At 60.9% G+C, this 23,675-nt stretch overlaps 2 protein-coding genes across 2 annotated transcripts; one reads left to right on the top strand and one right to left on the bottom strand.

Annotated features, from left to right (window-relative positions):
* Positions 1 to 3: 3 nt before the first annotated feature.
* Positions 4 to 1,923, top strand: CSF3 (colony stimulating factor 3). Its single transcript, XM_021532960.2, has 5 exons — positions 4 to 19; positions 368 to 537; positions 873 to 980; positions 1,100 to 1,246; positions 1,753 to 1,923. Exons 1-5 carry the CDS (start codon positions 4 to 6, stop codon positions 1,921 to 1,923), a joined length of 612 nt encoding a protein of 203 aa, XP_021388635.1.
* A 3,286-nt stretch (positions 1,924 to 5,209) lies between these two features.
* On the bottom strand, positions 5,210 to 23,307 carry MED24 (mediator complex subunit 24). The gene is made up of 25 exons (XM_021532917.3): positions 22,913 to 23,307; positions 20,601 to 20,683; positions 20,049 to 20,087; positions 18,626 to 18,699; positions 17,329 to 17,552; positions 16,744 to 16,855; positions 16,093 to 16,243; positions 15,788 to 15,901; positions 15,079 to 15,126; positions 14,844 to 14,926; positions 14,418 to 14,504; positions 14,006 to 14,117; positions 13,305 to 13,447; positions 12,612 to 12,649; positions 11,755 to 11,837; positions 10,061 to 10,239; positions 9,856 to 9,955; positions 9,370 to 9,545; positions 8,535 to 8,799; positions 8,196 to 8,377; positions 7,862 to 7,955; positions 7,419 to 7,518; positions 5,903 to 5,980; positions 5,636 to 5,784; positions 5,210 to 5,528 (listed from the first exon to the last, which is right to left on the bottom strand). Exons 1-25 carry the CDS (start codon positions 23,040 to 23,042, stop codon positions 5,412 to 5,414), a joined length of 2,961 nt encoding a protein of 986 aa, XP_021388592.1. The 5' UTR covers positions 23,043 to 23,307; the 3' UTR covers positions 5,210 to 5,411.
* Positions 23,308 to 23,675: the final 368 nt, after the last annotated feature.

Below are 23,675 nucleotides of genomic sequence, written 5' to 3'. Positions count from 1 at the left end.
ACCATGTGCTTCCTCACCCGTGAGTACCCAGCACCCGTGCAGCACCCTCATCTCCCACCGCTCCCACTACACCCGCTTACCCTGCTGCTCCCACTGCACCCGAACCACCCCTAAACCCCACTTTGCCCGTAGGACCCACTGTCCCCACTGCACCCAGAGCACCCATAAACCCACCCTACCTGTAGCACCTGCTGCACCCACACATCCAGAGCCCTCAGCACCGGTGGGATGCAGGGAACAATGGTCCCTCTCCCCTTTTGGGGTCTCTGCGCCTTCCCCAGGCCACGCTGCTGCCACCATCCCCAAAGTGGTCCTGGCTGAGGGGTCGGGGCTCCCTGGGGTGGTTGCTGAGCCGCTGTCCTCACAGGTGGGCTGGCGCTGCTGCTGGCTGTGCTGCTGTGGGCACCGTGGCAGGAGCTGCATGGGGCACCCCTGATTGAGCTCTCAGGGGACCAGGACTTCCAGCTCTTCCTGCAGAGGAACCTCGAGTTCACCCGCAAGATCCGTGGGGACGTGGCCGCGCTGCAGCGCCTGGTGGTGAGCCCCGCTTGCTGCGGAGGGGGATGGCAGCCACTGGGAGGTCACAGATAAGGTGACCACCTCCCTGCCCTTATCGGCATCGCAGGGCCAGCAGCCAGCAGTGTCCCCTGCACTGCCCAAAGCTCAGCCCCGGGGTGTTGGGGCACCCACCAGGGACACATGGTGACCTTCCTGGGTGTACAACAGCCACACTTCCACACCCATGGCATCGGGTCCACTCCATCCCCTCCCTCCTCCTGGCTGGGCTGCACAGGGTCCCATAACCCAGGGATGGGATGTTGGGGGGTGCTAGGGGTCCTCTGGTATCCTCACCCCATCCCCTTTGTCCGCAGTGTGACACCCTCCAGCTGTGCAAGGAGGATGAGCTGCTGCTGGTGCGGCAGGACCTGGACATCGCACAGGCGCCACTGGAGCAGTGTCACAGGCGCACCTTCCAGGCAGTGAGTGCGGGCAGCCCACCCCTCCCACGAGCTGGTCCCGGCTCAGGGCACCCCAGAACCCCCGTGCCTCGGTGGCCAGGCCACACCCGGCCCCACTGACCACGCCATGCCCACCACAGGAGACCTGCTTCAGCCAGATCCGTGCCGGGCTCCGCATCTACCACGGCTCTCTGGCCACCATCCAAGCCCTGCTGCCCGGGCACGCTGGGCTGGTGGAGACCCTGCAGCTGGACATGGCCAACCTGTCCTCCAACATCCAGCAGCAGGTGCGGGGGCAAAGGGGGGACTTGGTGGGGACGGGTGGGTAAAGCTGGTGCTGCATCCCAAAGGAGGGGTGGGCACGGCGGGGGCTGCATTCACAGGGATGGGTGGGCACGGCGGGGGCTGCATTCACAGAGATGGGTGGGCAGGGTGGGGGCTGCATCCCAAAAGATGGGTGGGCTCAGCAGGGGCTGCATTCACAGGGATGGGTGGGCACAGCGGGGGCTGTATCCCAAGATATGGGTGGGCACGGCAGGGGTTGAATTCACAGGGTTGGGTGGGCATGGCAGGGGTTGGATTCACAGGGATGGGTGGGCATGGCAGGGGTTGGATTCACAGGGATGGGTGGGCACAGCAGGGGCTGCATTCATGGGGATGGGTGGACAGGGTGGGGGCTGCATTCACAGGGATGGGTGGGCACGGTGGGGGCTGCATCCCCAGGAGGGGCACACTGGGGCAGGGGGGCATCTCCAAGCCTGCAGCTGATGCCTCTGCCTCTGCCCGGCTGCAGATGGAGGACCTGGGCCTGGCCACGGTGACATACCCCACAGAGAACCAGGACCCCGTCCCCACCTTCTCCTCCCACTTCCACCACCAAGTCGGCGGCTTCTTCATCCTGGCCAACTTCCAGCGGTTCCTGGAGACGGCGTACCGGGCGCTGCGACACCTCACCAGCCTCTGACCCCTGTTTGTGGATGTCCTACCTGAGGGACATCCCGGGAGCACCCCATTTCCTGCTTATTTAATATTTATGCCTATTTAATATTTATCTGTCTGGGGATGCTCCCCTGCCCGCGGCCCCAGGCAGGCGCCAGGGGATCCCGCGGTGGATCTGTGCACAGGTACCTGTGCAGCATCACCCTTGTTTAATATTTAAACACAAGCGTATCTCTGCTACGAGGTTCTGGAGCTGGGCTGAGCCCCCACAGCTGCTGCTGGCACTGCCTGTGCCTCAGTTTCTCCACAGCTTGCACTGCTGGGGCTGCTGCAGCATCCCATGGGAAAACACCTTCATCCCAGGATGAGGATGCTCCAGAACAGCATCTCCCTGTCCAGGCTGCAGCCTGCAGGGACACATCTGATGGGTGTTATTTCTAGTAATTAATATTTATTAGCCATTAGGGCGGGAGGGGAGGGAAGATGGAAGAACCATAGGGATGCAGCAGCCTCACCAGGATGAGGCTTTTCCAGGAATCCTCAGCACTTTGGGGAGCTGCATCTCTGCTCTGTCCCCCTTCCCTGCTGAACTTGGAGTACTTATTGCAGTTTAACTTATTTGTGCCCATGCCTGGCCGGAAAGAGCCACTTGGACACATTCCCATCCTCCTGAGCCTGACGCAGCCCCAGTCCCGTGGTTGTGTGGGAGCTCTGGGCGTGGGGGGTTTTGTACTGTATTTATTGCTGCAGCTGGGTGAGCCCCAAGAAACACCCGCTTTTTTCTATGTGATAAAAATGGAAATAAACTCTATTTTTGCACTCTCTCTCTCTGTTCCGCTGCCTCCTGCTCGCGTGGGAGGGAGGCAGAGTGGCCAGGGTGTGGGGACACAGGGACAGAGGCGTGGGGGGATGAGGGAATGGGACTTTCGGGGTGGGGCTGCGGCTGCTGGTGTCAGCTCAGAAAGATGAAATGCAGCCCCCCCCAGTGCCCCCACCCCACGGCCCGAGCCCGCTGAGGGTCAGGAGGGACTGTGGGGTGGCCACTTCCTCCCACGCCCGGCTGCTTGGGCAAGAGCCGATTCCTAGAAAGCTCCGGAAGCCGCCCGTGCTGGCAGCGCCCGCTGAGGGCACCGGCACCATGCCCAGAGTTGGTTTGTGGGCTCATCCTGGGGCTGGCGGCACTGGGGGTCCCCAAACATCCTTCTGCTGCTGCTGTGACACAGGGAATCTGCTCCAGAGCTGCCCAGGGATGTGCCAGGAGCCCTCCCAGAGCCCTCCCTGTGCCCAGGGATGTGCCACGGTGGGAGGAGGGTGGAAGGGGCAGCCCTCAATGTGACTGAGCAATGTCAGGGGAGCCCTGGGCATCTCCCTGCCCCAGAAAGCCCCTAAGGGCACTCCCAGCCTCTCCCCAGTGGGTGTTCACCCACCCTGGGCTGTCCCAGTTTCACCAGCTCCATTTCCTGCCCCTGGGCCCACGCTCACATCCCATGACCGCCAGCATCCCTCACCACACTCACCCCAGCCACGCAGGGACAGAGCCCAGTGCTGGGGGGTGCCAGGGCTCCCAATTCCTGCCTCCCAGCTTCCAGCCCTGCGCAGGGGCTGGCACAGGCTGGAGGCCCAAGCTCACAAACTGCCAGGGATGGGAAGTGCCCTCCTTCCTGCCCCCACCTCCCTCACGGGTGCTTACAGAAATCCCCCTTCTGCCCCAGCCGCTTCCTGTAAGGGGAAGCGCCGGTGCCAACGCCAGGCATGGAGCTGCCTCGGCAAATATTGACAGAGCTGGGAAGGCCACGCCAGGTCCTGCTCTTTGCTCAGGGCTGACGGTAAAGAGCCGCCCCTGGGCGAGCAGAGGTGTCCGGGGGGGTCGGTGCCAGCTCAGGGTGGGACTCGCACCAGTGTCGGGCTCGGTGAGGCTATCCCGGCCCATCCCGGCGTGTGCCACGGCTCCGTTATCCACCCAGCCAGCAGATCCCGCATCGGGAGCAGGGGCTGGACCCCTGGGGCCAGGGGAAGGGGGAGGATGCTCTGTGTGTGAAGGCCGAGGAGCAGCAACACCCGCAGCTACCCCAGGTGCATCGGGGTCTCTCCTTCAGCAAAGCCTGGGGGCTGCCAGGAGCTGAGCTCAGCCTGGGATCAGATGGGGTCAGCCCGGCCCTGGGGGCATCCCGCTGCCTCTTCCCTGGCCAGCACTGACCCCACCTCGGCAGCTCCAGGATCCCCCTGTGCCCCATCTGCCTTCAGAGCCCCCCAAAACAGGCTGGGAACCCCACTGGTGCCCAGGGGGCAGAGGCACAGCCCAGCCCCAGGAGTGGGCTCGGATTCACAGCGCCCTGAGGGAAGGGCTGGTGCCCGCTGGCCCTGCTTTCCCCTTCCTTCTGAGCCAACACCAGAGGAAGGGGCAGAGGTGCAGCTGCCCTGGCACTGCCACTCCCTTGGGGACAAGAGTTCATGAGAGCTCTTGGAGGATTCACTGCTGGAGCAGCTGGCAGGGTGTGGGGACAGTCCTAGGGGAGCCTGTCCCTGCACGAGGCCGCCCTGGTGCCGGCGAGGCCACAGTTACTCACCCGCTGCTCGTGCTGTGCTCACCACAGCCTGAACTCGTGGGGAGGAATTCCAACAAGAACTCACACTCATGGGGAGGAACTCACACTCATGGGGAATTCCAACAAGAACTCACACTCATGGGGAGGAACTCGCACTCATGGGGAGGAATTCCAAAAAGAACTCACACTCATGGGGAGGAACTCGCACTCATGGGGAGGAATTCTAAAAAGAATTCACACTCATGCGAAGGAATGCACACTCATGGGGAGGAATTCCAACAAGAACTCACACTCATGGGGAATTCCAACAAGAACTCACATTCATGGGGAGGAACTCGCTCTCATGGGGAGGAATTCCAAAAGAACTCACTCATGGGACAGAATTCTAAAAGAACTCATACTCATGGGAAGGAATTCACACTCATGGGGAGGAATTCCAAAAAGAACTCTCATTCATGGGGACAATTCCAAAAAGAACTCACACTCACGTGGCAGAATTCCAACAAGATTCCGCTTGTGGCTGACGGCACAGCAGGGAAGCATCCCTGCTGCACCCAGCACAGTGCCCCTGCTGCACCCAGCAGTGCCCACTCCCAGTCAGCACCACAGGCAGCCCCACCACCCACTCTCAGGTGCAGGACAGGGTGAAGGAGATTTCTCCTCTTGCCCAGCACAGGGCTTGGCCGGTGGCTCCCCATCACCCCCAGAATCGAGGAGTTTTGGGGTATGCCAGAAGCCCAAATGAGATGATTGAGCAAAAGCTGATTGTACAAAAGGATTGATTTATAGAATAAAAAAAAAATTAGGAGACGTCTCGGTCTCCAAAGTGCCGTGAGGCAGAGCAAGGAGATGGCTCCTTGGAGCAGCCCTCCAGCAGCTGCAGTGCCAGAGGCCATCCCAGCCACCCAGACCAGCAGGGAGATCCCTGGGCTCCTCAGGGATCCCCCCCTGGCTGGAGCAGCCCCGCTCACAGAGCAGCAATGGCCTTGGCAGCAACCCGGCGGCCCAGGGGCAGGCTGAGGTCAGTGATGGCCAGGACAATTTTGGGACTGGACATGGTGGACACCTTCACCAGCTCTGAAACCTGCCCAGGGACAGAGGAGAGGCACAGGTGAGTGTCAGCAGGAGCCTGGGATGTGCTCAACCAAGCAGGGAGTGTCACAACAGGGGTGCCACGGCCGCTGGACCCACCATGGTGAAGGGCATGAACTGGAGGATGCTCCCACGGCTGCCCTGCTCCAGGCACTCCACACACTCCTCCATGAACCACTGGACAAACTGGGTGTGGGTGCCAGCTGTCTTGGCCCCCAGAATGGAAGAGATGAGCAGAAAGAGGTTTGCTGTGGGGACACGGAAAAAGCAACAGTCAGGACACTTCTGGGAGGCTGCAGCTGACCCAAACTTCCCACTTTTGTCCCACTGGTGGGATGTGGCCCCACGGACCCATCCCCACCTTACCCAGCACCCGGTTCAGCGGGTCCCTCATGCTGACGGTGTGGAGCTGGGAGGCAGAGAGTGAGCTGCTCATGGAGCGATCTGTGGGCAGGAGCACAGAGTCAGGAACAGCCTCATGGCCCCCCTGGCTGAGCCAACGTGCCCACGCTGGCCAGCTCTGGCCACTGGAGCTCACCCAGCTCTGCGAGGGGCTTTGCCATGAGGCAACCCTGTAGAGCAGAAGAGGTTTAGGCCACCTGTACCCGACAGTCTGTGCCAGCAGGGCGCCCCAGAAACACAGCACAGACGGTCTCTGTCCTGTCCCTGTCCCCTCTGCCAGCCCACACAGAGCCCAGGCAGGTTTCCCACGCTGCTTTTGGGGTGTGACACGTGGTGTCACGATCAGGAGCAGAGGAGAACAGCAGCGACACACACATTACACATCCTGTGTGCAAGCCAGATGTTCGACAGCTGCACAGCAGCCCTCCCATCTCACTGTCAGGGTGCAATCCAGCTATCAGAGCTGAAGCACGTCCAAATCTAGCAGCAAATCCTGGGACAGACCAGGAGGATTGAGCTGACCCCAGCTGTGAAGCGCTGCTGGGCACTTCTGTGGGAAGAAATGGGTCAGGTCCGCTCCAACGGGATGGGAATCCCCTTGGGAAGACTTTTGTGCACATCCCACAGCCCCTGCCCAAATCTGCAGGATCCACCTTGTGCTGCTCTGAGGATGCTCACCAGAAAAAGAAAGCCCTCCCACACTTTTCTCATGGAATCACATGAGCTACATGGTGGCTGCAGGAAGCGGAATTTCCACATCACTGCAGCAAATAGCCCAAAAAAGTCCTGAATGTCACTGGGAAGAGGTGGGACTGCCTCAAGAGGTAAAAGAAGATAAGTGAAATAAAGGGAAAAGCCCATATTTCAACAGTAATGAAACCAACTGAAACCGAAGGTCAATGGATGTGTCGAAAACTAATATATAGAGTCATTTGGAATAAGGGGAGAAACAATGACCTGAGAATGTCCTGACTCACTGCCCAGGAGTGTGGACAATGTGTGTGGGAACCGTGACAGCACCCACTGGGCAGGACATGGACCCCCCCCCAGTAAATCCCCAGCCAGAGCTGTCGCAACCCGTGACACCGCAGGGACACGGATGTGCCCAGGGGCCTCATCCGCTCTGCTTCAGTCTTGTTAACAGCAGTGGAATGTCAGGATTTGGCCCCAGACACCAGGAATGTCACCTCCAGCTGTGGTCCCATGATGGCTGGAGGGACACAAAGCCCCCCTGAGCCCCTCGGGTGTGGGGCACTGGCATGAAAGGAAGGAGTAACGTCATCCTTTTAAGTTGTTCTAATCAGAAAAATAAAGAAATTGACCTTTCCCAAATGCAGAAACTTCAAGATAACTCAAAAACCACTCGAGAGCTCTAAATCCTCACCCAGCCAGGGAGAAGGAGCTTTGTGCAAATACACATTTCACATCCAAAAGGGACAGCGAGGCAGGGGAGCTGTCCTCCCTCCCCTCCTGCACTTACTGGGGCTGGAGAGGATGTTGGAATCCTCCTCGTTGGAGCTCAGCAGCCTCATGAGCTTGGAAGGCTGTGTGTCATCCAGAGGGAACAGGCTGATGTAATCCTGGGGGGAGAGGGGGGTCAGCCCCACCAGCCCCTTACCCTGCACAGGGCTGGTGACCCACCCTGGCCTCTGCACAGCCCCACAGCCCAAGATCTGATCTCTGGTCACCCAGAGCAGCCCAGTCTGGGCTGGACACATGCTGACCAGCTCTTTACAGCCCCTTGTCCAGAAAAAAGAAGGGAGAATCCTGAATTTTAGGGTTGGAAGGCCTCAGAGAACCCGGAAAAGCTGGGCAGGGAGTTTGGCTCTACCCACCCACTTCTTGCCACCTTCACCTTCCCCAGCCACTGCTGTTTTTGGGCACAGACAGCCCCAAGCCAGCCCCTGCTCCACCCAGACACACCTCGATGTCCTCCCGGTGCCTCTTCTTCTGCCGAGCCGAGGCCTGGACCTTGCTGTGGGAGGAGTAGGAGCTCAGGGCACACCAAACAGAGAGCCTGGGGACAGAGCAGGGACATGGCCAGGTGCTGCCAGCCCACCTGACAATGGGGTGTGGGACATGGCAGCTTCCTCCTCGGAGTGGGACAGCAGGAAATGCAGACCAGAGTGGGAGCTGCTGGCACTGCCAAAGCCAGAGTGGGATTTGGGTAGCTGGGATTCTCATCCCAGCACAAACCATCCTCCCACCTCCCCAAACAGGCCTTGAGGAGACAGTCTCCATTGCTCTGGGGTCTTACTTGGCCAGGGCCTTCCCAGGGGGGTCCATGAGGGTGTGCCACTTGGAGGAGTCTGTTAGCAGGTTGGGCAGGATGTGGCCCAGCAGTGTCAGTGTCAGCTGCTGCATGTCCAAGCAGAAGATGGCATAGAGCAGCTCCACAGCCCTCAGTGTGTGCTCCTTCCGTGTCTCCTTCAGCAGCTCCTGCAGGGTGGAGGGGAAGGGTGGGCCTGCCCCATTGCCAGAACTGTCCCAGCACCCAGCCCAGGGACAGCCAGGACACCGGGAACACAAACTACACCCATCAGTCCTGGCCTCAGCACCCTGCCCAGCACCAGGGGTCCCTCCTGCCCCCTCATACCTTGACCAGGTTGTTGCAGAACCAGTACACCCCCCCCATGTGCAGCAGGGTGTCGAAGATGTGGATGGAGCGGCTGTCGACCCAGCCCTTCTCCAGCACCTTGGTGAAGACGCTGGTCAGCACCTCCTTGATGGGCTTCTTGGGGGGAAGAAGATTCCAGTAGGGAATGGTGTCCATGCCAGTGGAAGGGAATTTGATCTGCGTGGCCGTTTGCTGCAGGACGTCCGCACACATGTGCTCCAGGATGGAGCTCATGATCACCACGCTGGGGCAGAGAGACGGTGTCAGGCGGGCACCGGGGAGGGACAGCAGGGCACAGGGACAGAGAATGGGACAGCAGGGCACAGGGACAGAGAATGGCACAGCAGTGGGAAGGGACAGCAGGGCACAGAGAATGGCACAGCAGTGGGAAGGGACAGCAGGGCACAGGGACAGAGAATGGCACAGCAGTGGGATGGGACAGCAGGGCACAGGACAGAGAATGGCACAGCACCGGGGAGGGACAGCAGGGCACAGGGACAGAGAATGGCACGGTACTGGCAAGGGACAGCTGGGCAGGAGATGGCACAGCACTGGCAAGGGACAGCTAGGCAGGAGATGGCACAGCACTGAGAAGCAGAAACAGGGAAGATGGCGTGGCACTGGGAAGAGGAAGAAAGGCAGAAAACAATGGCACTGCAAAGTGGAAACGGGTCAGGAGGCAGCATGGAACTGGGAAGTGGAAGCAGGGCAGGAGATGGCAGAGAATCAGAAAGTGAAAAAGGAGAAGCAGGGCAGGAGATGTGGCACTGGGGAGCAGTGCAGGGCAGGAACAGGCCTGTGCCCCCGAGCTCACCGCTCGTTGTAGAACTGGAGCGTGTTCTCCCCGTACAGGGGGGTGGCGAGCTGCCGGATCATCTGCAGGGACTTCTCCCGCTCATCCAGGCCCAGCATGCGGACGTGGGCCACCAGCCAGGCCACGGCACACACAGCCATGCTGCACACCTTCCCCTTGATGTTGTCCGTGATTTTCTAGGAGAGGAGACAGAGCAGAGCATGAGCACAGCCAGGTGGATGCACAGCCATCACCTCCGAGGGCTGTGGGTCCCGACTGCAGAGTCCAAGCCATTCTCTCCTCCATGGGTGACACTGTCCCTTCCACCCACAGGGCACTTTGGAGCAGGAACAAAGGGCTGGAGCCACATCAGTTTCCCACTTCCAAGTCACAGCAAGCTCCAGGGCAGCTGCCAGAGTGATCAGGGCAGGAGAACAGGGTACCCCAGAGCTTCTGGACCCTCCTCAGGACATAGCACAGCTCCACTCTGCAGCCCACCAGCCCCACCTGGATCGACTCAAAGGTGAGGACTCCATTTTCCCAGGCATTGAGGATCTCCAGTATGGCAGCTGAGATGCTCAGACACACCTCGTGCCATTTCATCTGCCTGTCGGGGAGAGATAGGGATTCAGACACAGCTGTGGGGCCAGGGGAGCTGGGCTGGGGGCTCCCCCCAGACCTGGCAGGGTGGGCACATGGGGTGGGCTCTTACACCAGCTTCATCTCAGAGGAGTTGTTGAGGAGGGCAACCAGAGACTCCACCTTGGTAGAATCTGGGCGAAAGCAGGGGTGGTCGGGGTTGAGGATCTTCCCCTCCTCGGGCATGCAGGTCAGCATCCAGGTCTCGAAGAAGGGCACCTCGCCTGGAGGGTTGGAATCCGACAGGATTACCTGGAAAGGAACCAACACGGGGTCTGCATCTCCCAGGGACCATACTGGGGACCCCCACCCCGGGCTCTGTCCCTCATCCTGGGATCTGTCCCCACCCCAGGGTCTGTCCCCCACCCCGGGGTCTGTCCCCACCCCGGGGTCTGTCCCCCACCCCGGGGTCTGTCCCTCATCCTGGGGTCTGTCCCCCACCCCGGGGTCTGTCCCTCACCCCGGGGTCTGTCCCTCATCCTGGGGTCTGTCCCCACCCCAGGGTCTGTCCCCCACCCCGGGGTCTGTCCCCACCCCGGGGTCTGTCCCCCACCCCGGGCTCTGTCCCTCATCCTGGGGTCTGTCCCCACCCCGGGGTCTGTCCCTCATCCTGGGGTCTCTCCCCCACCCCGGGGTCTGTCCCTCACCCCGGGGTCTGTCCCCCACCCCGGGGTCTCTCCCCCACCCTGGGGATGCTCGTGGCCGTGGGAACAGCGCCGCCCTGTGGCCTGGGGGGAGAGACAGGCACTGGTGAGGCCCCAGCAGGGCACTGGTCAGCCTCTGGGATGCACTGGTTTCCCCTCTGTGGGCTGTGGTTTCCCCTAATACCAGGGGGTTCCCCAGCAGAACACAGCCCAGCTGAGAGGAGAAATGCCAGGCCAGCTGCCAGACCCCACGGGGTCACCGTGTCCAACTCAAACAAGTCCCTTGTCCCCCCACCCCACCGAGCCACGCACAAGGTCCCTGGGGCCAGGGTCACACAGCAAGGCTGGGAGAGTCCTGTGGGGGCCACGAGCTGGGAACCCCACACGTCACTTCCTCCCCTCAGCCTCTGTCACCCAGGGGATGCTATTTTTGTCCAAAAAAGTTTTTCACATCTGTTGAGCAGCAGCTGGGCAGGAAAGTCGCTGGGCTGGGAGGGGGAGATGAGATCTCATTGGACAGCTCTGGGCACATCCATCCCTGCCTGGTCCCCCCTCCCTGCTCCCAGGGCTGCCTGGGCAGGACCCTTTTCTCCCCCTCTCTGCATTCCCAGTGTTTCAGTATCGTTTCGCCTCCCAGCACACACAGATGTCGAAACTTGAAAAATTTTCATTAAACCGAAGTGCTGCTTCCTGAGCAGGGCTGGGAGTTCCTCCTTGGATGGGGAGGGCTGACACTGCCTGGCCGTGCAACCCCCCCAGCCAACTAGTGCCAAACTGGAGGGGCAAACTGGGAGTGGGCTGGTGAGCAGCATTCCCACTGATCCCACCGCCCATCAGTGGAGTCCTCAGGGAGGTGACAGCCAGTCCTGCTCTGTCACCTGGCACCCAGAGAGCCCCAGGGACACACTTCCAAGTGACTGGGTGCTGTGCCCTGGGCTATGAAGTGGCTGCAGGGACAGGAGGGACAGTGGGGACAGTGGCAGGATGGCCACTAGAGGAGGCTGAGAGGCTGCAGCAGCGCAGGGGATGAGCTGGCCAGGTTGAGAGCTCCTCTTAGGATCCAGCCTCATCCTTCCCTCACAGGACCCAGTCCCACCCTCTCATCCCCTCAGAGGATCCTTACCTCTGAGCCATAGGTCTGGGCCACATGGCACAGCATGAGGAAAGAGATGTCAAAGAGCAGAGCCCGGACTGGGCCACTCTTGGCTGAGGGAGGAGAAATAAAGACCTTGGAGCTCTCTGGCCTCAGCAGGAGGAGGGAAGCAGAACCCCACAAGCACGAGGGCCAGGGCCCTGCTTCCACCACACAGAGTTTCTAACCCCCCCCATTGTGAGCAAAGGGATGTGCCAAGTGCCTCCCCCCACCTCATCTGCCTCTGCTTGAGCTCCCAGAGCAGCTCTGGCCTCATCTGGGCAGCCCCAGCCCAAGTGGGGCCCCCCTCACCATGGAAGGTCAGAGCACTCCACAAATTTCATCACACAGAGTCAGAGTCCTTATCTGGGCTGTGCTGACACATCACCCCTTCCAGGGAGGGAGCCAAGGGGCCCCCAGGCTCAGATGGGGAGAGGAAGCCCACGGGAACACCCCAGATTTGGGATGGACACGCACATGAAGGCAGTGTGTCCCCAGGATCCCTGCTGGCACAGGGCCCCCTCCCTGCCAGCACCCCCAGCCGGGCCTGGCACAGCTCAGCTCGCTCTGGGGCCACAGCCACTCCCAGTTCAATCCAGCCAGGCCCCAGAGCATCCCAGCACAGTCCCAGTTTAATCCAGCCAGGCCCCAGAGCATCCCAGCACAGTCCCAGTTTAATCCAGCCAGGCCCCAGAGCATCCCAGCACAGTCCCAGTTTAATCCAGCCAGGCCCCAGAGCATCCCAGCACAGTCCCAGTTCAATCCAGCCAGGCCCCAGAGCATCCCAGCATGGGCAGCAGGGGGGACACAGCTCCAGTCACCCCACACATGGACAAACACGCACTCACAGATTTCTCCAGTGATTTGTTTGGTGAATTCATTCAGCCTGGAGGGGCAGAGAGTGGCATTATCAGTCCAACCAGACAATTCCCAACCCTGAGACGAGCCTGCCTGGCCTGCAGACCCCCCAAACTGCAGCCCAGCATAAAGGGGCAGGAGATGCAAGGCCCAACTCTGCAGACACCCTCCAGCACCACAGGGACAAGTCACCTCCTCCCTGTGTCTGCTCCCTGTGGCCACACAGGTCCAGCCAAGCTGCTCACCCCACACCAGTGGGCTCTCCCCAGAGCCAGCTCTGTGGGGGTTTCAGAGCACAGACCCCCAGACAGACCCCCCCATGCACCCCAAGGCTGGTCAAGCCCCCTTGGGGGAGCCCATCACACAACCCCACGTGTGTGCACTGACCAGGACACGTGTGTCTGCAGAAGGGCAGGGACACACTGCCCTGGATCCAGGGCTCAGCCACAGCCTTCAGCTTTCTGAACAACCCCAGACCAGCCTGGCTCCAATTCTCTGTCCTGCGCACGCAGAGGCAAAGATGGGACGCTGTGGGGTGCAGCAGCCCTGAGATCCCAGCCCTCCCAAGTGCTCCACACGGCCACGGGCACATCCCAGCCCTGTCTAGGGGGGAGTTTAGGGGGCTGTCTGTTCCCCCCAGCCCCCTGGCCACCAGTCACAGTGCCACCCAGGTGGACACTCACTTGACAAACTTCCGAGCGAAGGATTTCAGCTTCCCAGTGGCTGCTGCCGCTGCCAGCAGCAAGTCCAGGCTCTTCCCTGACAGCATGTGACCCAGGACCCCCAGCAGGCCCTCGGGGGACTTGGAGTGATCCGCATCCATGGTCTGCAAGCAAAAAAGTAAGGGGAAATGGAATTAATGGGGATAGTGTGCTACAGAGCAGCAGCAAACTGCAGCTTTCAGGGTACAGAGGTATCAGCTGCAAGAGCTGTCCCTGAGACCTTCAGAAGCAGGGACCTGCTGGGTTTGGGAGAGGTGGGATGGAGACCTCTGAGCCCCTGCTACCAGCAGGAAAATATCCCATGTCGCTCAGTAGCAGCAAAACAACCAGAGTGACACAGGGACACGGGGAGTCCCCAGGGAAGAGGGGAGATGCACACAGAGAGCAGCTGAGCGGGACGGCAGGGCTGGCTGGGCTCAGGCTGCTGGCACTGATGACATGCCACCTGACAGCTCCTCCAGCTTCCTGGGAAGGAGGAGGGGAGCTCCTCATCTCCACAATGGAGCAGCAAGGCTCCAGTGATTCCTCCACTGCTCCACCCCAGGCTGGCAGAAATCCGGCGCCTCCCAACCATGCTGGCTGCCTGGTCAGACTGATGCTGCTGGCAAAGGGCTCCAGGCCTGAGCCCAGCCAGCCCAGCACGGCTGCAGGAGGCCACTCACCTTCAGGATGTTGGTGACAGTGGGCTCAGCCCTCAGGATGAGCCCAGGGTTTGGCTGGATGTTGGCATTCTCGGCCGATTTCAGGGATGGAGAGTTTTCCTTGTCTGCAGCCCTGAGGGACCCCAAAGAAGGGTCAGTGTGTGGGAATCCATCACCCTGCCTCCCTCCCACCACCCAGTGGCACCCTCAAGGGACAGTCACTGCCTCAGGCCACCACCAGCTGCCTCTCTGAGGGGACAGACTCTGCCTGTACTCAACCTGTCCCAAAAACAGCATCCTGTCCCCCCAGGCCACCATGTATGCCCCAGTCACAGTCCCCCAGTGTCAGCACAACTGCTCTCTCATGCTCCCCCCAAAACCAGGTGCTCCAGCCCCACTTGTGGGGGTTTTCCAGACTTTGGGGTGGCTGTACCGTTTGTCGATGAGGTTGTTCATGTTGGCCTCAGAGAGCAGCCCCTGCTTGCTGCACTCCTGCAGGAGCAGGCTCATGCAGTTGCAGCTGGAAGAGAGAGGAGAGAGCTGTAGCAGCCCCAAGGACAGCATTCCTGTCACCCCAGACAGTGCCACAGGGCAGGGGGACTCACAAGCCACCCTCCTGGCCCTGTCCCACCCCTCCGAGGGTGCTGCAGGGTCCAGAGCAGCTCTGGGTGTCACACACGTGACTCAGCTGTCACACACTCACTGCCTCACGCATGTGGCAGCAGCACGTCCTCAGGAAGAAGAAATGGGATCAGAAACCAACCCAGCTCTGCCAGGAGCTGCCCCAGCACCCCACACTGAGGACAGGGGGGTTGTGGCACATGGCTACATGGCAGCTCTGGCCATGGTGAGCACTCACTTGCAGCGCTGGTCGGCTTTGTCGAGCAAAGGGGTCAACTTCAGCAGGAACTCAAAGGCAGAGTTCACATCCTCAGTGAAATCCTGACAAACACAAAGCCAAGCACTCAGCTCACCACGCTACTGGCACAGGCCCACCTCCCCCTGTCCCCACCTGCTCCATCAGGGACAGGGAATATCTCCCCATGCAGACCAGCCCCCACACACAGGCCCCACAGATGGTCCTCCAGTCTCACCTTGTCCCCTTGGGGATACTTCTTGAGTTTAACCAGCACTTGGGGCATCTGAAAGACACAGGGCACAGAGTGACATGAGGGCAGACCCCACTCCACAGCTGGGACCCCCCCCAGCAGCACCAGCCCACCCCAACACAGCTGCACACAGCTGCTCTCCCAGCCCCAGGAAAGCTGCATTTCTGGAGCAGTGTGTGCACCCAGGGGATTTTGTGCCCCTGTTCCCCTCCACGGTGTCCTCCCACCCTCACCTGGAGCCACATTTCCCCCATAACATCCCAGGAAAACTCACTCTGCCACACAAAATGAGGCTGGGCTAAAAAGAGGCCCTGTCTCCAAAGTTGATGTTCAGTGGGTGACAGGAGTGCTGGAGTGGGCTCAGGTGGGATGGACCCTAAGGGGCACATTGTGGGGAGTGGGGAGCACACTGTGAGGTGTGGGACAACCTAAGGGGCACGTTTTGGGGTGTGGGGGCATCCCAAGGGCACACTGTGCGTGAGGGGCACACTGTGGGGTTGGAAGGCATCCCAAGGGACTCAAGGTGGGGTGAGTAATGCCTTGAGGGACACACTGTGGGGTGTGGGCACCCCAAGGGGCACACTGCAAGGAAGAAGAACTGATTGCTCTGGCAGAGCTCAGGGCTCAGCAGGAGCCAGACCTGCAGGGAAAGGGCAGCAGCAGGCAGGGACTCAGTGCTGGGGCTGGGCCTTACCTTCAGGAAGGTGAAGGCTGTCCACTTGAGCTCCTCTGTGCCCTCGGGACACTCGATGAGGCCCACAAAACAGGCCTTCCAAATCTCCAGCACGAAGAGCGGGGAGGGGATGCGCTGTGGGGCACACACACAAACCCTCCCAGTGCTGGGCTGGCAGCAAAGCACATCCCCAGCACAGCCAAACCCCTGCAGAGGCGTTGATGGGCTCCCGCTGCTCCCCTGGAGCAGGACCAGCACAGGGAGGACACATGGCCTGGCCCCAGAGCCCCAGGCAGCCTGAGCAGAACACGCTGTCACTTCTGTACCTGCATCCTCTTCACCATCATCAGCTGCTCCACTAGTGGCTGGGTCTCTCCTGTGAGGTTCATGGTGCCCTCCAGCAGCACCACGGCGTGCACGGTGGGGAATCCTGTCTTGTTCAGCTGCTCCGAGTGGACTGAGAGCATGGTGGGGATGCTGGGTGGAAGAGGACAGCCCAGGGTCACTGGAGCCCTGCAGGGACAGATTCCTGCTCCTCCTGTCCCACTCCCATTCCCTGGCCAAACCTCTGACCTTTGCTGCCCCGGGGCAGGACACTGAACACCTGTGCCTGGGAGCTCCAAGGCACAGCCAAGCCCTTGGGCCCCAGGAGCAATTCCAGGGGGATCCAGAGCAGGGAGAACAGCCCTGGTGTGGCCAGAGCAGCTGAGGGATAGTGAAAGGTCTCAGGGTCACCAGAGGAGCAACCCCTGGCTAAGACTCTTCTGCAACAGGTCACATCACTAGCCCTGTCCTCTCTCCTCAGGGCAGCCCCTGCTGGAGCAGGGATCTGAGCTGGGAAGGGATGGGGAAGCAGGGAGCCAGTGTGCAGAGAGGCAGGAGCCTCTCAGTCCTCAGAGCAGGGAGTTTGGGGGATTCAGAGTGAGACCCAGACCCATTTTGCCCCCTGAGCCCATGGGGCAGCAGCACACAGCCACCTCTTGATGAGGGACACGCAGTCATCAGCCTGGCTCCGCAGCGGAGAGCTGCCAAGGTTGTTCAGGTTCTCTCCCAGTTTGATGAGGGACTGCTCCACGGTGCTCCAGGAGGCTGGGGAGAGAAGGCAGGGATTCAGTGGCACACGGGGAAACCAGGCAGGCCAGCTCCAAGGCCTACAGCAGCCCAGATGGGCTGAAGAGGCTGGGAGACCCCACTGGTGATGCAAGCCCGACCCAGGGGCCTGCGTACTCTGAGCAGGTCCCACCCCAAGGCCAGCCTGGCACAGCCTCCTGGCCAGACACAGGCACAGAGGAAGGCGTGGGGCTGTGCCAGGCCCCACGGAGCACAGGGCTCGCCATGCACCCAGGAACAGCTCACACATTAATTCTGCTCCTCTTCCAAAGGCAGCACGGAGGGGAGGGGGCAGAGAGTGGCACAGAGCCAGGGAGGAGACGGTTACAGCAACAGGGCTGGAAGATGGATAGGCTTGGAGCTGCAGGGACAATGCGGCAGGAGCCGGGCAGGGGGAAGGGAGAGGTGGCAATGACATCTCTCCAGGGCCAGCGTGCGGGGCAGGGACATACACGTCTCCTCCAGCTTGGCAATGTGGATCAGGGCACGGTTCTTGGTGCTGCTGAGCATTTTCTCCAGCCGCTCCAGGCACATCTTCAGCTGGTTCTCCGCCGCCGCCTGCTCCAGAGGCTCCTTCACCTTCTCAGCGTAGAAGGTGGCGCAGCGCAGGAGCCAGGTGAGGGCACTCAGCAGTGCCCGGCACAGGCTGATGCACTCCTCGGCCTTGCCATGGCAGCTGGGACAGGAGACAAGTGGGAATATGCTCACTGTGTGTGTGGAAACTGAGGCACGGACACTAGGTAGGCTGGGGAACCCAAAACCAGGTCCTGCGCTCCCAGCCCACTCCTCGGCTGCAGATCCCAACCTGCTCATCCCACCAGCATTCCCGCCGTGCCAGGGGGAAGGAGACACCCCCACCCCCCACCATGCAGCCTCCTCGCTGGCCTCTCCACTCCAGGGAAACTTTCCAAGCTTTTAATCAAATTATCTTGCTAAGAGAGGCTCAGCATTGATCAGCGCACTGCGAGAGGTGAACGCTTTCCCCTCCTGATGCACAAATCATCGGGGCCAGAAGTTTTGATCAAATTAAGCAGAGGATCAGAGCAGGCAGGAGCGGATTAAGGGCCAGCTCCGCAGTTGGCCAGCGACAGCTCCTTGTCAACATCTGCCACTGATGCATATTCATTGCTGCTGCTTCATTTCATCTCATTGAAGAACCTTCCTCATCCTCCTTCTCCTCCCACTGTCCCTGCCACACGCTCCCACCCCCCAGAAGAGGCTGTCAGGGGTTAACAGGAAGATTTCTGAGCTTTCTAAAAAAGTTTTTGTGGCCTGAATTGTCTGGACTCCCCTGGGCCCTGCAACACCACCGGAAGACCATAAAGGAAAAAAACAAGGCAGTGCCTGGGGCAGCATAGGCAGGACCAGACTGGGACACACAGCTGGGGCCTGGGAAGGTGCAGAGGGAAAGAAAATAGAGACCCTCAGACCATGGGTCTTACACCCAGCCCATCTGCCTGAACTGGGCAGGAAACCACAGAGAGGTTTATCTCAGAACAGGGGGGTTTCTGGCAGCTTCCCACAAAGCTGGTGGGGCTCCGATTTCCTCTGCTGTCCCTGTGCTGGCACTCACGAGGCAGCAACTTGGTAACGGACACAGAGCTGGAGGGGGAACCTGCCTTCCTCTGCCAGGATGAGCATTCTGGGATCAGACAGGACCCCCAGGCTCTCCTGCAGCTCCTCAGGTTCCAGGTTCTGCCCATGGCACAACCTGGGCAGAGATGGCAGTGCTGGAATGCCACACAGTACCTGAGGCGGTCACAGAACATGTCCATGATCTCCAAGAGCGACTGGACACACAAGTCCCGGGAGAAATCATCGAACTAGAGCAGAGGAACACAGAGAGGCTTCAGATGGGGACTGCTCCGGCAGCTCGACATAATCTCAAGCCCTTCCTCCAGGGCTGGGCCAGGCTCTGCGGCCACAGGACACTCCCCCTGGCAGCTGCCCAGAAGCCACTTGAATGAGAAGTAGGTCAGAGCTGTCTGTCGGCCAGGTCGTGCCCTCCCGGGGTGGCGAGAAGCGGTGGGGCCGCGGCAGCAGGGCCGGGGCTGCGTTTTCTCCACAGCCTCAGGCCGGAGCTGCGCTGCCCCGGCACGGTGGCCGGCCGCCAGCCCCTCGCCCACCCCCGGCCCGGTGGGGCTGGCAGCGCCAGCAGCCCGGCCGGCCGCGGGGCTGGGGGCGGCGGGCAGCAGAAGCGCGGCCCCCCTGCCTCCTCCCGGAGCAGATGGGGAGCCCCGCCGGGCCGGAGCTTGCCCGCAGCTCTGCGCTGGACCCACGCTGCGCTGAAGGAGGAAGGCTCGGCTGTCAAGGTCAGCGCTGTGCCCGCCCCTGCGAACGGGCAGCGAGGCGGCACCGGCTAACAGCAACGAGCCCGAGCCCTTCGGAGCAGAGCTGGGCTGGGCTCTGCTCTCCCGGGAGCACGCCCTGTACCCCGGATCGGCGCTGGGACCGCTGGAGGGGTCCCCACCTCGCCAGAGCTTCACGGCACAGCTCCGAGCTCAGGCTGCAGGCCCCCAGAATTTCAACGCTGACTGCCAGCGGAGTTCTTCTGCCATCCCAATAACAACAACGAGGTGGGGGAAGAGAAATCATTCTCCCTGAAATCATTCCTCCTTTGGTCACCCTGAGTAGGGGGCCTGAGGTGACCCTGACAAGGAGGAGAGTGGGGAGTCTGCCACAGCCTGTGAGGAGCTTCTCAACACCAAAGAGAGGGTGCTCAGTGTCCCCATGGAAGCAGCACAGGGACACAGAGCACCCGTGGGAAGCCACAGCTGAGCGTGGTGTGTGGCTACAGCCGCATGGCCCAGGCCCTGGCAGCTCCTCCATGGCCAGCCCCGATCCCCACAGCGCTGCCAGCACCGCCGGCCGCAGCGGGATGTGGTTTCCGGCGGTTGGGATGGGGTTACACACAGGCCGGGAGCCTGCCAGGCCCCCCAGGGAAGAGGGACAAGGCACTCACACCCCCAAAACCCGCTGGGACCCGCGGCAGCCCAGCCCCAGGGGGACACGGAAAGGCTCGGGCGCTAATCTGCGCCGGCCGCCCGCTGCTGACTCAGCCCGGGACGTCGCTTTCCACTTGACCTATATTTGGTGGGACTCGGGAGGGAAAGGGATTCATGGGGTTGTGGGCAAAGAGTGAAACCTCTGAGAGCACCTGCCAGAGCCGTACCTTGCTGATGGCCATCAGCACCGTGGAATAAGACACCATCTACAAGAGAGAAAGCCAAAACAAGCGCGGTGTCACAGGGGCCGTGCGCCGGCACCGCGCTCGCTCGTTGCCGAGGAACGGCAAGGTCAGGGCACGGCCCCACTGCCTGTCACCGCAGACGGGGCCGGGGCCGGGGCGCTGACCCGGCACAAATCCAAACAGACATTTTTAGGTGATCGCTGATGTGTTTCACACAAACTTTAGGCGATATTAAATGCCAGGATGTGAAAGCGTGGCGCTCACAGCGAGCGCAGAGCCTCTCGGGGGGCAGAATTCCCACCCTGGGCGATGGCAGAGGCTATTTATGGAAACATCCCTGCCCAGGGCACGCGCTGAGCCCTCCACTGCCTGCCCCAGCCCCAGAGAGGCTCAGATGGCGGTTTGGGGTATCTGCCCAGCCCAGGAGAGGCTCACATGGGAGATGTGGGGTGCCTGCCCACCACCAACACCCCAGTTGCTTTGCCCAACCTCACCGAGGCTGCAAGGTGAGCAGCAGCACCAGCAGGTCCTTACCTGGGAGCTGATGGCGTATTTCAGGTAGGATAAGATGAGTGGGTTTGGGGATGGCCCAATCATGGCCTGCTCCAGGAGAGCCTCTGCAAGGAAAGAGGGTCCCAGGTCAGCACATGGGGAACACACGGACACAATCTGCTCTCCCCTCATTCCACAGGGAAGCTGGCAAAGTCCAACTGTACCAACCACAGTGACTCCACACCAGTTTTTCTCCTAAATTCATTGAATCCCACAACTTCCTAATCCCTGACGGGCACAAGCCAGTGAATAATTCAGGCAGAGCTCGCAGCCTCCTGCTAACACAGCTCTTCAGCGCTCCAGCCCTGAAATTTCTGCTGCTGCTCTCCACATTCCCCTCCCTCCCAGTTCTTGCCAGGAGGCTCCTGCAGCCTCCACTGAGTGTCTTTTGCCCAGGCACCTGGGGCTGAGCTTGGGGCCACCAGTCCCCTGCACTGGGCGCAGCCCTGCCCGTCTGGCCCTCGGTGGCCTGAGGGGCTCTGCCCGTCCCATCTGCTCAGCCAAGCCTTTAATTGTCCATTTGAGCCATGGCAGAGTGCAGGAAGCACCACCCCGAGCAGGCCCCGGGCTGCAGCACAGGCTGCAAGTAGGTCAGAGCACCCAGATGTGAAAGGGGGAGCAGCAGCCGGGTGGGAAGTTGTCACCCCAAAGCCGAGGAGGAGAAGCCACCACCGGATCCCGAGTGCAGGAGAAGGAGACTCCCTGGGTCTCGCTCCAAGGCTGAATCCTGGGCCAAGAGCGTCTGGGATGAGGACAGAAGGCTGGTGGCAGCCGTCCCCTCCCCAGCCCATCCCAGAGTGCCACCACGAGCCAGCCACATGCTGCTCCCTGCTGCAGACGTGTCAGCAGCGATCTGCCAGGCCCTGCCGTGATCCTGGCAGCTCGTGCCAGCTTTCCCTCCTTTGTACTTCCAAGCTGAAAGGGGCACGAGCTCGGGAAAGGACAGCTCTGGGGGCTGTGGTGAGGAAGGGAGCTGCTGGTCCAGCCATTGGGACCTCGGGAATGGGCTCTCCCTGTGTGCACACAATACCCAGGGTCACGGCCAGCACCCTGCCCGCGTGGCTCCCAAAAGGAAAAGGGGATACAGCTCCTTCTCCTCCTGCTCCAAAGAAGCCACTGAGCCTTGGGTAAATGTGAGCCAGGAGAAACCCATTCCTGCAGAAATAATAGGGAATTATCCTCCCTGCGTCTGTTTTTGGGGATACACAGACGAGCCCAAGCCAAGTACCCCGCAGGCCTCACTGCCAGAGGAGCAGGAGCCAGTGCCACCAGGGTGGGAACAGACACCTGGGAGCCTCAGGGACCAGCTGGGCAGCAGCAGGACTGGCCCTCAAGCCAACCACCCCCACCCCCAGCAAATCCATGCAGAGCAAATCCATCCCCCCACGGCCACAGCTCCATTTGGCCCCTCCAGCCGCACCTCAGAGCTGACAAACCCAGCAGGGACAGCTCAGCAGTGACAAAAAACAGACACTGACAGAAAATCCAATGAGAGGATGAAGAGAAGGGAAAAACATGCACAGGGGAAAGTTCCCCACACTCAGAGGAGTGAGAGCTGCTGCCTGTGTGGGGCTGGTTCCTTTAAACTCCCTGGAGCAGCAGCTCTGTTTATTTATCCCGGGACTTGCTGCACAGGGAAAATCCCAGCACCAAGTTTCTATAATTAGCAAGAGAGCCTGGCAAATCTTTAAACCAGTCCTAGCTTTTGGCAGGATTTCTGTGAAATGCCCTTGAATTGGGCTGGGAAGCAGCCTTGGGAGCAGCACCTGGCTCCTGTGCAGTGCTCGAATCACGAAATCGGGGAATCATTAAGGCTGGAAAGACCTCCAAGAGCATCTCACCATAACCCAAGTGCCCTGGAGCCACATCCACATGGCAACTCCACCACAGCCTGTTCCAACGCCTAACCACCCTTTCAGTGAAGAAATTTCTCCTAATTTCCAACATAATTCTCTCCTGGCTCAACTCAAAGCTGTTTCTCTCGGTCCCAAAAGCTACGCTGTGCTGACCCCTGAACCCTCCCATGGGGGAAAAGGAGGGAATGATCCCAAAACGGGGACAGCGGGGTGGGGGGGGACAGTTGGGAATGGACTGACATGGTTGGGAATGGGAATTTTGGCGTGAAAAGTGGTGTGGGAAGTGGGGACCCAAAATGCGACAAGGGACCCCATAATACCCCTGCCTGCACCCCAAAGAGGGGAACACTGGGGACAACACCCAAATAAACGCGTGAGGACCCCCAAAACATCCCAGTGTGCCCAGTAAGGAGGGGGAACCCCCCGCCTCCCCCCGACCTGCCAAGTTGAGGATGTCCCAGGTGGCTCCGCGGGGGAAGAACCGCTTCATGTTTATGGCCCATTGATAGTCGCTCCAGCGCTCCTTCCAGGCCTGCAGGATGGCCTGCTTCAGGTTCACCACCTTCATGGTCACCCCGCGGCCCGACAGCTCAAGGCGAAGGGGGACGGAGCCCTGACCCGGCCGGGCAGGGCCGGACAGAGCGGGGAAGCGGCCCAGCGGCTTCGGAGGGCAGCAGCTGGGGGTCTGCCCGCTCCCCGGCCCTGAGGAGCCCCTCGGAGCAGCCCCGGAACCCCTCGGAGCCCCCGAAGTTCGGTGCCCGGGGGTCCCGCCGGGTCCCGCCGCCCCTCAGCGCGGCCCGGCGCCGCCCTCAGCGCTTGGGCACCGCCATTGCGGCGCCTGCCAACAAGCCGCACGCTGATTGGGCGGCGGGGCGCGGCGGGCGCAGGGGGTGATGGGAGTGGTAGTTCGGGGGGCTAGGGCGGGCGGGGGCGGGAGTGAGTGTGCAAAGGGTGGGTGGGAACGGGGGGCGAGTGTGCAAACGCCGAGGTGAGAGTGCAAACACCGTGTGGGTGAGCAAACGGGGGAGGGTGGGCTAACACGGGGTGTGTGTGTGGAAACATGGGGTGAGTGTGAAAATCGGGAAATGGGATTTGACATGCAAACACCAGAGGTGAGTGTGCAAATAGGGTGTGTGTGCAAACACGGGGTGAGAATGGGGGGTTGAAAACACGGGAGTGGGCAAATAGGGGCGGGTGTGCA

This window comes from Lonchura striata, chromosome 25, assembly GCF_046129695.1.
Source record: "Lonchura striata isolate bLonStr1 chromosome 25, bLonStr1.mat, whole genome shotgun sequence".
In the NCBI taxonomy this organism is placed as follows: Eukaryota; Metazoa; Chordata; class Aves; order Passeriformes; family Estrildidae; genus Lonchura; species Lonchura striata.
The sequence above is the reverse complement of the archived record's forward strand: the minus strand, read 5'-3'. Positions and strand labels throughout refer to the sequence as shown.

What these genes read in the sequence shown, in the direction of transcription:
- MED24 (XM_021532917.3), bottom strand. Translation starts at nt 23,042, where the DNA reads ATGAAGGTGGTGAACCTGAAGCAGGCCATCCTGCAGGCCTGGAAGGAG. An exon ending in ATGTTCTGTGACCGCCTCAG is followed by an intron (nt 17,553 to 18,625) that starts GTACTGTGTGGC and finishes CTCCTGTCCCAG; the next exon opens with CTGCCATGGCAAGGCCGAGG. An exon ending in TTCGCTCGGAAGTTTGTCAA is followed by an intron (nt 12,650 to 13,304) that starts GTGAGTGTCCAC and finishes CTGCCCCTCCAG; the next exon opens with GCTGAATGAATTCACCAAAC.
- CSF3 (XM_021532960.2), top strand. An exon ending in CCGCGCTGCAGCGCCTGGTG is followed by an intron (nt 538 to 872) that starts GTGAGCCCCGCT and finishes CTTTGTCCGCAG; the next exon opens with TGTGACACCCTCCAGCTGTG. An exon ending in CCTCCAACATCCAGCAGCAG is followed by an intron (nt 1,247 to 1,752) that starts GTGCGGGGGCAA and finishes GCCCGGCTGCAG; the next exon opens with ATGGAGGACCTGGGCCTGGC.